The sequence below is a fragment of the Trachymyrmex septentrionalis genome, unplaced genomic scaffold, assembly GCF_001594115.1.
Source record: "Trachymyrmex septentrionalis isolate Tsep2-gDNA-1 unplaced genomic scaffold, Tsep1.0 scaffold40, whole genome shotgun sequence".
In the NCBI taxonomy this organism is placed as follows: domain Eukaryota; kingdom Metazoa; phylum Arthropoda; class Insecta; order Hymenoptera; family Formicidae; genus Trachymyrmex; species Trachymyrmex septentrionalis.
In genome coordinates, this window is record NW_017305569.1 from 4841506 (window position 1) to 4853045 (window position 11540).

Below are 11540 nucleotides of genomic sequence, written 5' to 3' on the forward strand. Positions count from 1 at the left end.
GAATAAAACCCGACATTTTCAATGCGATAAAAATACTTGTTGTTTACGCTTCAACCGTATGTCACACACTGCGTTTGACAGCTGACACAAAGTACTATCCAATACAAGTATTGACATTTTAATGTACACGCGTAAGCAATGACACTAGCGAACCTACTGGAAAGGGCGGAGTCATATTCACACAATACTATATTCAATGAAATTAATAATATTAGAAGAAATAAAATGTAATCACACAATTCGTATACAAATAATTTTAATTAACTTTTTAATGGATACATGAAATCCACTAAAATCATAATTTAATTATAACAGAGAATATTTCGTGATCTAAACTTTATACTTATATATTCTCTGCTTTAATTGATTTATATCTACTTTTGCTAAATCTATTTTTGATCTTGCGTTTGCAAATTTTTATATATACTTGTTTTAAAAGTAAAGGATAAAATATGTAACAATCCTTTTGAAATAGCGTTTACCTTTTATATTTCTTAAAACTTATTTTACTAATAACTTTTTAATAAGAAACGCGACTGGTTAAACGTAACTTAGGGTCACAGCCTTCTAATAATAAACGTCAAGGTCAAGGTTACTGAAAGAGGTTATTGCTTCACCCAATTTCATTTTTACGAATCAATTTCACTCACCAGCGAAGAGCGATGCAGGATTTGCAGTTTGCTCCGTTAACTCATCGCAAACTTCACTTTTGTTAGGAATGCTGCACATCAGTAGCTTCGTCGAGGAAATGAACCGAGGAAGTACGATCAGTATTTAATCGCTATTGCACAAACTTCGAAAGTTGATCGCATGATTTCTTTTCGAAGGAACACAAAAATCGCGACTCTACTCCGCGATACGCGAAAATACGAGGTAGAATTCACTTTGTTACACGGCGGATGTATAAAACTGCACTCGTCCGTTTTATCATGTACACACTATGGCAGATTTGTCAATGGACGAGCATCTAAGGCCACGATATTGCAGGCAGATTTCCTTTAGCAAATTCCGACACATCAATGCACTTTTAATGAGTAAAATTCGCGGTTTATTGCGGAGAATTCGTGCTCCGTCCGCATTTGGAACCGACGCGCTCAAAACTGTCATGGCGATCGGACAAGCGCGCCACGCACGGCGCGTTTGAACTGAAGGTAGTTGAAAGTCAAAAATTAAGTTGATATTCATAATTGATTATTACAGTTAAAACTATTTTAGGGTGGTATTCATAGTCCATTTTTATTTTATAAGACCGTCTTAAATACAATCTTAAGATATCATGAACCAATCAGACAGCCGTATTAGCATCTCAAGACATTACTTAAAATGACTTTAAAATAAGAACGAATTATGAATATCGTCCAAATACTGGTGTACAAACTACAAACTCTGATTGATTCGTGACATCTTAAGATAGCATTTAAGACAGTCTTAAGTATAGAATCGATTATGAATACTAGCTTTAGAAATCTTATATTTAAAACTTATCTTTCAAGTCTCACATAACTCGAAAAATACCGATTGAAAAAGAGACTTTATTATAGTACTTTGAAAAGCTCTCGACATCGAAATAAAAAATGCGTTTTATAAAAAAAAAATCGATTTGACCTGACCTCGGTGACGCCATAAAAAAAACTGGTAAGATCAAAATGATAAGATTAGTAAATAGATCATTTCAAACTTTACAACTTTTGTATGAAACATTTTTCTTAGAAATGTTTATTTTTCCAGATAATTAAGAAGTCTGAGATTTTTGTACATATATCCTGTATATAAAATTCATGTATTTTCGTAATTGAATATATTATGAATGATAATATATCATAATATTAGCAACAGAATATTTTTAAACATAATGAATGATACAGGTAAAAAACTTTTAACAATTTCTCAAGACTAATGTCTCTGAGATCGAGTGTCGCATATTATGACAAAACAGCAATAAAGTGAGGGACAGGAACAGTACTAGACATGAATATTTATACATTTCAATTTCAAAGTAAAAGTAGCTATTCTGGACAGCTCCGATTTATAAATACAAAAGTTTGGAAAATCTTCAGTAAGAATATATGTTTTATTTTACTTATAAAAGAAATATTCTTGTTGAAACTAAAATACTTGTTAAATTAATATTGACGTAAACCACCACGTCTAACTGCTGGTTGCATCATTCTATTCGGCGGTGTTATTGATATATCAAGATAATCTCCTATTGTGAATCTGTAATTGTACAAAACACATACATGATAATATGTAAATGCTTATAAAAAAAAAAGAATCAACTTTCTAATTGAAATTTATATTACCTTGCCTGGGCTAGAGTTTTGTTATCGTCTGCACCTTTCTGTCCAGAACATGTAACACCAATCTCACGCATGCGATAACCAGAAGTACGTAATTCAGGAGTCACTAATGAAAAATCAAAGTATGTTCCCTTGCTGCGAGCGTCCGGATTCACTTCCTTAACCAAGCCTGTAATTTCTCGCAAGGTTGCATCCATCCTTCATACAGAGAAATAATTAAAATTAGAGATGACTTCTCATATAAAGGCTAACCTATAATATGTTCTTTGCTTCCTTTCTCTTTATCTCTTGCTCTTTTCAATCTTTACAATTATTTTATCCCTAATCATATGTTTTTTGTTACGTATTGCTTAACTTTTTCGAATTTTATCAACTTTTATCACAGATGACAGAAGAAAATGGGATAAGAGGGAAAAAGACAAAGTGATAAAAAACAAGAAACAGAAAGCAATGAGCACATTGAAGATTAATCTTAGAGTTTATATCAAATTATTAAGAATTTTAATAAGATAGAATCTCTCCGTTATAAATAATGATAATATTACCATGTATATATCTGCAGCTCATTTGAAGGCACATTCCCTCTACTATATTCCATTATGTTATGATGACGTCCGGTGTTGCAGAATACTCGCAGTAGAAGCGGACATGTCTGAAATGTAAGCAAGTGTAATATTATCGCATTTACGATTAAAAAAAAAAGCACTCAAATCCACAAGAAAAACATTTCTGGAAAACACTTGTTATCATCTCTCCGCGTTTACCTTTTCTCTGTCTACCGGCTTCTCAGGGAGCTGTTTCTCGTCGACTACCATAGATTCCAAAACCGATGTCATTTCACTTAATTAGAAATAAGACTGATAAACTGCAAAAGAATCGCTCTACTTTAATGAGAAACGATAAGAACCGTTAAAATCGCGTGATTGTCTGTTTAGGAAAAATATGGCGGGTTCGCGCAATTTCAGAGGTTATGTTTGGTTATGTTTTAAAAGGGTGAAAGGCCGTTTCCATGAGATCCTATCGACAGCGCGCGAGTATTCGAAATGATTGATAACATAATGGAGATTTCCACGAAGGTCGGGACGATTATTCGTCAGATCAATAGATGTATATACATGTACGACGTAATGAAAACAAAATAATTTTATCAAGCAGATTTTACTGGAATCTCTCGGGCGAAATGAAGCGTGAATGATTCACGATTACGTCTGGTTCGCGATATTTTTCGCTTCATTTTTTTATGTCTGTGTATATATGTTGCTTTATTTTGCGTATTTGCGAAGCTCGATTACTTTACGTGAAATGCACATGTTCTTGAGAAATAAATGTTCTTAAGAAGTAAATTTGAGAATAAATTTTACATGAATTTTTATTATACAATAAAAATAAAAAATGAAATTTTATATAAATTGCTGTGCCAGAACAAAATAAAAAATGGACTAACGACGTTTGTATAAGTGAAATATTTCATAGGAGTTGACGTCGATATATCAAAACTTCCATTAACTTGATTGAAGATTTATTTGTCAAGAAGTAGTTATAAGTCAGAGTGAATAATTTTTTGTAGCAGATAGCCGCAGCAGAAATCGAGCAGAGTCTATCGTTTTGTAATAAAAAAATATATATTATGTTTATCTGATTAACGTTATGGTAGATTTTGATCGGTTTCTATAATCATTTTTTTATAGTTTGATGCGTAAAAAAAAATTAGCGACGACGAATTATGTGTTATCCCTGACGAAAAAAGAATTCGGAGTGTAAGTCAAATGTATAACAGAACAAAAGCATAAACGAAGCTTTTTAAGAGGCAAGAAATTTCATTACGTTTTTACTTTCTCTTTACATTCGACTTACCCTTCGATTTTTATTTTCGTCAGAGATGTAACTAGAAATTTCGCCGCATGCCAATTGTTAATTAATCACCGATTAAATTACTCAAACTTTGATTGAAGTTATCCAAACAGAACGGCTTTTAATTGCAACAGCGCTTCTGTGTCTATCCAAGTAGATTTGCACAACTGGCAACTTTTCTCTAAAAACATTTATTTTTTATCTTTTATTTTCAGATTTCGCTTATGAATTGATTTGGAAAAAGGAGTTTAATAGAGCAGGAAGATTAGCGTAGAAGTCTATACAGCAGGCTCAATTTCTTTTTATAAAAGAACGCAAAGAGTATATCGCCGCCTCGTAGCATTATCTGTACGAATGAGGGAGTCTTGTTTACGTTCTCCTTTCTTGGTTTGTACTTATCCCTAATCGCGACGAGTGACGCTAACGCATACATAATTAACGGAACGGTACATTGTCCCACCAGTCCAACTGAAACGAAGGTTTATATTGACATGTTCGCATTTAGCAATACATGAAAGTATTTCTAAATGAATATTTAAGCAGTGACGATGGTGGTAAACCTAATCGGATAGAAATATTCAGTCAATCGGACGATGAAGAGGGAGAGAATAGTTTGTGTCTTAATAAAGTTTCAACATCGCGACCGAGGAGTCGCGCCAAGAGCAGTCATCGAAAAGATAACGGCTATCGTAAGTCATCGATTATACATTTATATATACATGATATGCGTGTTTATATTTGTAAGGCTATAAATTTTAATAAACATATATCTAAATCATTAATAATGAAATATTTGGAGCATATAGAATCGAGAGAGCGAGACTAAGAATTATTTTGTAATTATAAAGTTATAATTAATCAGACCGAATAATAGAATTTCGTTCGGGATAATCCTTCTAAATCGGTTTTTACTGATAAGTATTCATCGAGAGATATTTTTTCAACTGCAGTCACGAACCATTGATTCAAAATTTCGTGGCAAAAATAAAAATCGGAGTGTAAGTTGAATGCACTACGAGAAAAAAAATAATTGCAATTATCATAATCTTACTATATATAATTTGTAGTTATTTTTAGGACAATGACATATTTATAATTATTTTAATTACGCAAATATAATCAATTGTAATTAATAATAATTACATAATGTGCACTGCTTTAAAATCATTAGATTTTTCATATTTTTTTTACCTGTTATTATTATATGAATAGTAAATATATTTAAGAAAATAGTTGTATTTATTACAATTACGAGTCCACTTACTGAATAAAAATGATTATTTTACTTACCATCATTTGTATCTTAAGATATTTTATTATATTAATATTTTTGAAATCATTTTAAATAATAAAATTTGTTCATGTTTGGGAGAACTGTATATACATAAATAGTTATATTATTATACTAATATGTTATAGCAATAATAACATAATATAAAAATGGAGTACCTAACTCCATTATTTTAACATGCAATTATAATCAAAAATACTTTTCTCTCAGTGTACAAGAAAATGAAGTTTTTAAGAGACAAAATTGAGAGACAACAAAATGTAAAAAAGGCTTTTACGCTTCTTTTATATTTCGCGTCCTCAATTTTTATCTCCTAGAATAAGTTTTATTTGCACTTCTGTTACTGTCTTTTTATGTTCAACTTACTTCACCAATTAGGTCTATTTTTATCAATGTAGATTAACCTTAATCTCGGTTCAATTCATTCTTTATCTTTATCTAATTCTTAGGATTAGAAACAGATAAACACTAAGATTATTAAAATAAATGTACATTAATAGAAACGTGCATTCTATTTATACACTCTAATTTTTTTCCGGGAAAGACACCAAGTTTTTTTACTTCGATTTTTTTTATATTTTCCATGGAATTTCAGCTAATTTAACAACTGACGATGACACGTGCAGGCTTTTCTCTCTTTTGCAACAGATATTTATTCTTTTGATAAACGGCTCCTATTAAGACGTCCTATAGATACGATGCGGGTGGATCGCACGGATGCGTAAAAATAGTTTAATTAATTAAAGCGGACATGCATCTTTATCGCGCAGCTCCTCGCGCTTTCTTTGCTAAGAGTGGCCAAAAGCACAGACTGCACAGAGAGCTGAGGGAGCACAGCGCGTCGCGTTGATGGCATGCATCATGCATGTTCGCTCGCTCGTAATCTCGAAGGGTCTGGAAGCGTTCGCACTTCAGTGTCTTCAGTCGACAGCATGCGTCGACGACGTATGTTTTGGTTTCGGTACGCGGTAAGCGGCGATCTCGCGTGAGCGCCGCGACTATCGTCCGGATTGTCTTGCGCTCAGATGAACTTGACGGGGCGTGAAGACTAGGCGATCCTTTTCTCGCGCTCATATGACTGTGACCGCGAGAGATCGTATGCTGGTGAGCTAAGCATCGGTTTCGATCATGCGGAAAAACAATGCTCGTCCCGACCGCGAAACGATGACAAGTCATTCAGTCGCTGCCGGGAGGAATCCTCATCTGATTATTGCTGGAATTTTTCAACGGTCTTGTGAACGCGAGTATTATTCTTGGACGTGATTCAGAACATTGTTTACATCTGCGTCTGATCGTAGCATAGATATATGTATTGCCGCTGACGAAAAGTGATAAATTTGCATGCATACGTTATAACCTATTACGTTTCATTCATAATTTGAGGAATATATACTGATATATACGTACCTAATGTTTAACATTGTCACAGTACTTATATCTTTGAGGCTGATTTTATATAAATATGTATTGATGGACATAATTTCTGTACGTTTAATTAACTGTAATAATAATGTTGATAGGGTATGACCATTTTTTGGAATGTACGCGTGACTGAAATAACGTGGGAAAAATGGTAATCAATTTACCACAAGAATTTAAAAGATATCAGAGGAACAGGAATCAGCTACGACATATACTTGAGGAAACGCAGCGTACGTTAGAAGTAATAAAACTTGAAAACTTTTTCCCTGGAGGTAATTATCTATATTTGATACTTTTTTTAAATTGATATAAATTACATTGCTAATAAAGATATCTTAGATATATGCTAATTATATGATACTTATGCTAATGAACTTTAGATATATGATATTTATACGACATTTCTTGTAGAAAATATTATCGAGGAATTGGTGCCACCTTTGACCTTGGATAGAGTGACACACATTCTTAATAATTCCCCTGCAATAGTTATTTTTGGACAAGACAATAAAGCCAAAGCTTCGCTGGTCAACAATTTGCTTTCTGCTGATATTTTACCACTGTCTAATGATTCATGGAGATGGATCAAGATTACTTATGGTCATACAAATCATGTCAGTCTCACGTTAGGTTTAGAATATGAAGTAGTCGAGACGTTAAAGGCAAACGAAAAATCATGGAGCACACTTCCTCTCGAAGATCTGGAAAAGTCAATGAACGAAGATATCAATTGTCCCACAGTGCTCGAAGTAAAGTTAGATCAAGCAGTATTGAAAGAAGGTGTTCAAATATTTGTTGTCCCCAACAATGGTGTAGTAACAATTCTTGCTAAAGGTCTATTGAAAATTTTACCCATCTTTCTTTATGCTCTGGGAGAACAACCGTTGACTGAGGAAAACTTGGAAGAATTGAGAGATTTGAAAGAGACTTATCCTTATAACCCAATTTTATTCATATCGTCATTAGCTAATGTTTTGCTAGATGGCATAGATGCAGAATTGACTGAATCTGAGCAGCATAGTCTGCAAAGTCGGATGGAAGTGTCAAGCGTGTCTAAAGAGTCGAAAAGTGATGATAGTATTAATATTGACAAAATGAATTCACTCGGTCTAACGTGGCTGGATCAGTTAAGCAGTTTAGGATTCCTAGGAATGGAAGAGTCTGTGGAAGTTCATCAATTAACGTGGCTTGTCGGCGAGCAGTACGTTAATAATTCAAGCGATCTAGTGGATTCATGCAAAAAAACGGACCGCGTTTTGCATTTTACACGTGCCTGCTTGCAAAGCTATTTGATTAATGCAAGTACTTATTTGAATGAAATACACACGACCAGTCTACGTAAATTTATTTTAAGTGCATTTGACATGGCACGAAAAATACAGATCACTCCTAGAAGGATACAATACGCCCAGCAAAAAGAAAACGAACTTTATGATAGTCTAATGAAGGTTGTTAATGAGCAGCAAATGGAATTGACTGAATTAATACAATGTATTATTCAGGAGATGAAAGACGATATATTAGAATCCACCGATGATATTTTCCAATATCAGACTGTTCCATTCAATAATAGTGAACGAGCAGAGTGGACGGTTACTGTTCGCGTCGCGACATCGGAAGTTCAACGATTCGTGTTAGGTCGCTTGGGCGAGAAAGTCGCAAAGGAGCTCGTAAATTCAGTCAACTGTCTTCGGGAAACTTTTATTGGGACTCTTCAACGTTGTTTAATAAGTCTCGAAAAGACTTACGAACACGATAGCAGCTTGCTAGCTAGCGATGCCTTAAAGCAAATACTCTCCGCGGCATACAATGTGGAATTGCATAATTCGTCACCATCTTTAGTGCATTCGTTCCTGGAAAGATTGAGACAGCTCTTCAGATCTTTACCGCTGCCATGGACCCCCACTCCGACTTTGAACGCGACTTGGAGGAAACAAGTTACTATCGATATCTTGAATTCTTTATCGGCAGCAAGATTGGCAAAAACAATTTCCACGCAATTCAGAGACAAACTAAAATCATCGCACGACGCTTTCCAGGCTGCTTTGAAATCTCTAGAGAATTATTATTCGGGGAAGCTAGAAAGAACCGAGGAACAGAGAATAGCTATACGAAAATATCACGCACCTAAATTAGCTAAACTCGCATTGGAGTCCACGTCGATGATGGATGCGATTCGCTTTGGCATTCCTCATTACGGCAAAGAGATTGGCAGAGGACAGTATGGTGTAGTATTTGCTTGCGACGGTTGGGGCGGAGCACCAGGTCCATGCGCAGTAAAATCCGTTATTCCACCGGACGAGAGACATTGGAACGATCTCGCAATGGAAGTTTACTATACCAGGTCGATACCAGACCATAAAAGGATAGTGAAACTTCGCGGATCTGTTGTAGATCAATCGTACGGCGGAGGATTCGGATTAGGCACCGCAGTTCTCTTAATCACTGATCGATTAAGTCGTGATTTATACTGTGGTATACATGCTGGCCTTTCATGGTTTGAACGTATACAAATAGCAATAGATGTGTTGGAAGGAATACGCTATCTTCACTCGCAAGGTCTAGTTCATCGTGATATCAAACTAAAGAATGTCTTACTTGACATAGAAAACAGAGCTAAATTAACCGATCTCGGATTTTGTATTACCGAAGCTATGATGTCGGGCAGTATCGTAGGAACGCCGATTCACATGGCACCGGAACTCCTGTCTGGTCATTACGACAGCAGTGTCGATGTCTATGCCTTTGGCATCTTGTTTTGGTACATATGTGCTGGGAAGGTTCGATTACCATACGCATTTGAACAATTTCATAATAAAGAGCAATTATGGACAAGCGTACGGAAAGGTAATACTTTATTACATATAGAGGAAAAGATTGAGCCAATATTATAAACATACATTTATTCTGAAAAAAAAAAAGAAAAGATCAATTTCGTAATTATATTTTACAAAAATCATATTAATATTTATATAATACAAATCTCTTAATTTAATTCAGTAAATGTATGTCATTATTCTTGAGCTAATGATAGTATTTATTGATTTAAATTCCTATTTGTCTCAATCTTTCTTATTACTGCATACTCACGTTACATGAAGTATTAAGCGAATATATTTACATTAGGACTTAGACCTGAAAGATTGTCACATTTTGACGAGGAATGCTGGACGTTAATGGAACAATGTTGGTCTGCAGAACCATTCAAACGACCATTGCTCGGTGCTATTCAACCTGTGTTAGAATCTATTCAGGAAAAAGCAGAAAGAGGCAAGTCCTTGCAACTAGGCACACAGAAACTACAAGAGAGTTCATCATTCAAACAAACAAATCCTGCATTAGCATTAGCAGAGCCTAATAATCAAAGAGGTGCTGTATTCAGTCCTCCTAGACGCAAAGTTTTTAGAGCTGTTAATCCTGTCGCAAGACCTTTCCACAAGACCAAATTTTTCCAAACGGATATCTGCTCTAACATATTTGTTCAAATGCGAGAATTTTAAATGCCAGGAGATTGAAAATGTCGCGTTACTATTGTTACAGATAGCTTATTGATATGTTTATTGCTTGGAATGCTCTTGATATATGGCTCATCATTCTCATTTTCATTGATTCGATGATACCCTTAGTAATATTTTATAACACAGTATTAAAGTGACGAACTTTATGTCCGAGTTAATTTTTTTAAATATATCACATTTTGTATCTTTTAAAGTCACATAGAGACTACATATAAGGTATGTGTAGCAAAATTGAATATAAAGTAATTGGGCCGAAGTCATTCCAAATAGTATATCATCAATAAATATTCCGATTAGATTTTAAATATTTTATAATCTTGTATGAAAATGTTACAAATTTTATAATGTATATAAACATTTGATAATATAAACTTTTTATTTTTAGTTAACAAAACATAATATGTTAAATCTTTTTTCTTTTTTATATGAAAACATATTTATTGCTACAAAGAATAGTATTTTGATTGTTAAATTACTTCTTAATATTCCTAATTGTGACTACATGATTTTGTTTAAGGGAAGTAAAGCCGGAATGATTAACCATAAATGTATTATTGAAGAATAAATAAAGTTTCTCACTTTTGTATTTACTGTTGACACATACTCATTTTGTTTCTTATAAAACCTATCGCACCTATAAATGTATATCTATTTATAGATAATACGTGCATTCATTATTTTACGAATAGAAAGATTTTCATACTTGATTAGAGAAATTTATTTGTATATATTGCTTTCAGATTATACAGTCTTCACAACCAAGCTTGCATGAAAATTTGAGCGGATATTGATAATATAATTGTTTCAAGAGATTATATAACAATGAATTGTACATATTTTTTTTATTATTGGATAAGCATGAAGATGTGAAGATGATGTGCAGAACGATTTATTAATTAGAAAGCGATATTAATATATGGTCTGTATATATTTTTCTAAAAAAAGGAGGAATAGCAATCTCTTAAGGTACGAGTTATTTAATATTTTCAATTCCGATTTTTTGATTAAGTTTTAATCAAATATTTATAACGTAATCATAATGATACATAAACAGCGAATATTTGTCTATGTTTTAAAAAAGTTATGTTTATTAATTAGATATTTAGCTAACCATTATTTATTATATACATATGTATTTATTTTATATATATATATATA

The 11540-nt window shown here is 33.4% G+C and overlaps 2 protein-coding genes across 5 annotated transcripts; one reads left to right on the forward strand and one right to left on the reverse strand.

Annotated features, from left to right (window-relative positions):
* Positions 1-2100: 2100 nt before the first annotated feature.
* On the reverse strand, positions 2101-3471 carry LOC108751070 (histone deacetylase complex subunit SAP18). Its single transcript, XM_018491016.1, has 4 exons — positions 3065-3471; positions 2846-2952; positions 2304-2498; positions 2101-2217 (listed from the first exon to the last, which is right to left on the reverse strand). Exons 1-4 carry the CDS (start codon positions 3134-3136, stop codon positions 2124-2126), a joined length of 468 nt encoding a protein of 155 aa, XP_018346518.1. The 5' UTR covers positions 3137-3471; the 3' UTR covers positions 2101-2123.
* Positions 3472-4795: 1324 nt separating this feature from the next.
* LOC108751156 (dual serine/threonine and tyrosine protein kinase) lies at positions 4796-11432 on the forward strand. Of its 4 annotated transcripts, XM_018491217.1 has the most exons (5): positions 6275-6546; positions 6963-7136; positions 7276-9711; positions 9991-10134; positions 11123-11432. In XM_018491217.1, exons 2-5 carry the CDS (start codon positions 7013-7015, stop codon positions 11152-11154), a joined length of 2736 nt encoding a protein of 911 aa, XP_018346719.1. In that variant the 5' UTR covers positions 6275-6546; positions 6963-7012; the 3' UTR covers positions 11155-11432. The 4 variants fall into 4 exon arrangements, with proteins under 4 accessions (XP_018346718.1, XP_018346719.1, XP_018346716.1 ...); XM_018491216.1 differs by lacking the exons at positions 6275-6546; positions 11123-11432 and adding an exon at positions 4796-4840 and having other exon boundaries at positions 9991-10625; XM_018491214.1 differs by lacking the exon at positions 11123-11432 and having other exon boundaries at positions 9991-10625.
* The last annotated feature ends 108 nt before the right edge of the window (positions 11433-11540 follow it).

Bases quoted from the DNA above. Each gene is read 5' to 3' on its own strand.
- LOC108751156 (XM_018491216.1), top strand. From the start codon at position 7,013: ATGGTAATCAATTTACCACAAGAATTTAAAAGATATCAGAGGAACAGG. The intron at 7,137-7,275 runs GTAATTATCTAT...CATTTCTTGTAG, and splicing joins TGAAAACTTTTTCCCTGGAG to AAAATATTATCGAGGAATTG. The intron at 9,712-9,990 runs GTAATACTTTAT...TATTTACATTAG, and splicing joins ATGGACAAGCGTACGGAAAG to GACTTAGACCTGAAAGATTG.
- LOC108751070 (XM_018491016.1), bottom strand. From the start codon at position 3,136: ATGACATCGGTTTTGGAATCTATGGTAGTCGACGAGAAACAGCTCCCT. The intron at 2,499-2,845 runs GTAATATTATCA...CTCTGTATGAAG, and splicing joins GAGCTGCAGATATATACATG to GATGGATGCAACCTTGCGAG. The intron at 2,218-2,303 runs GTAATATAAATT...GTACAATTACAG, and splicing joins AAAACTCTAGCCCAGGCAAG to ATTCACAATAGGAGATTATC.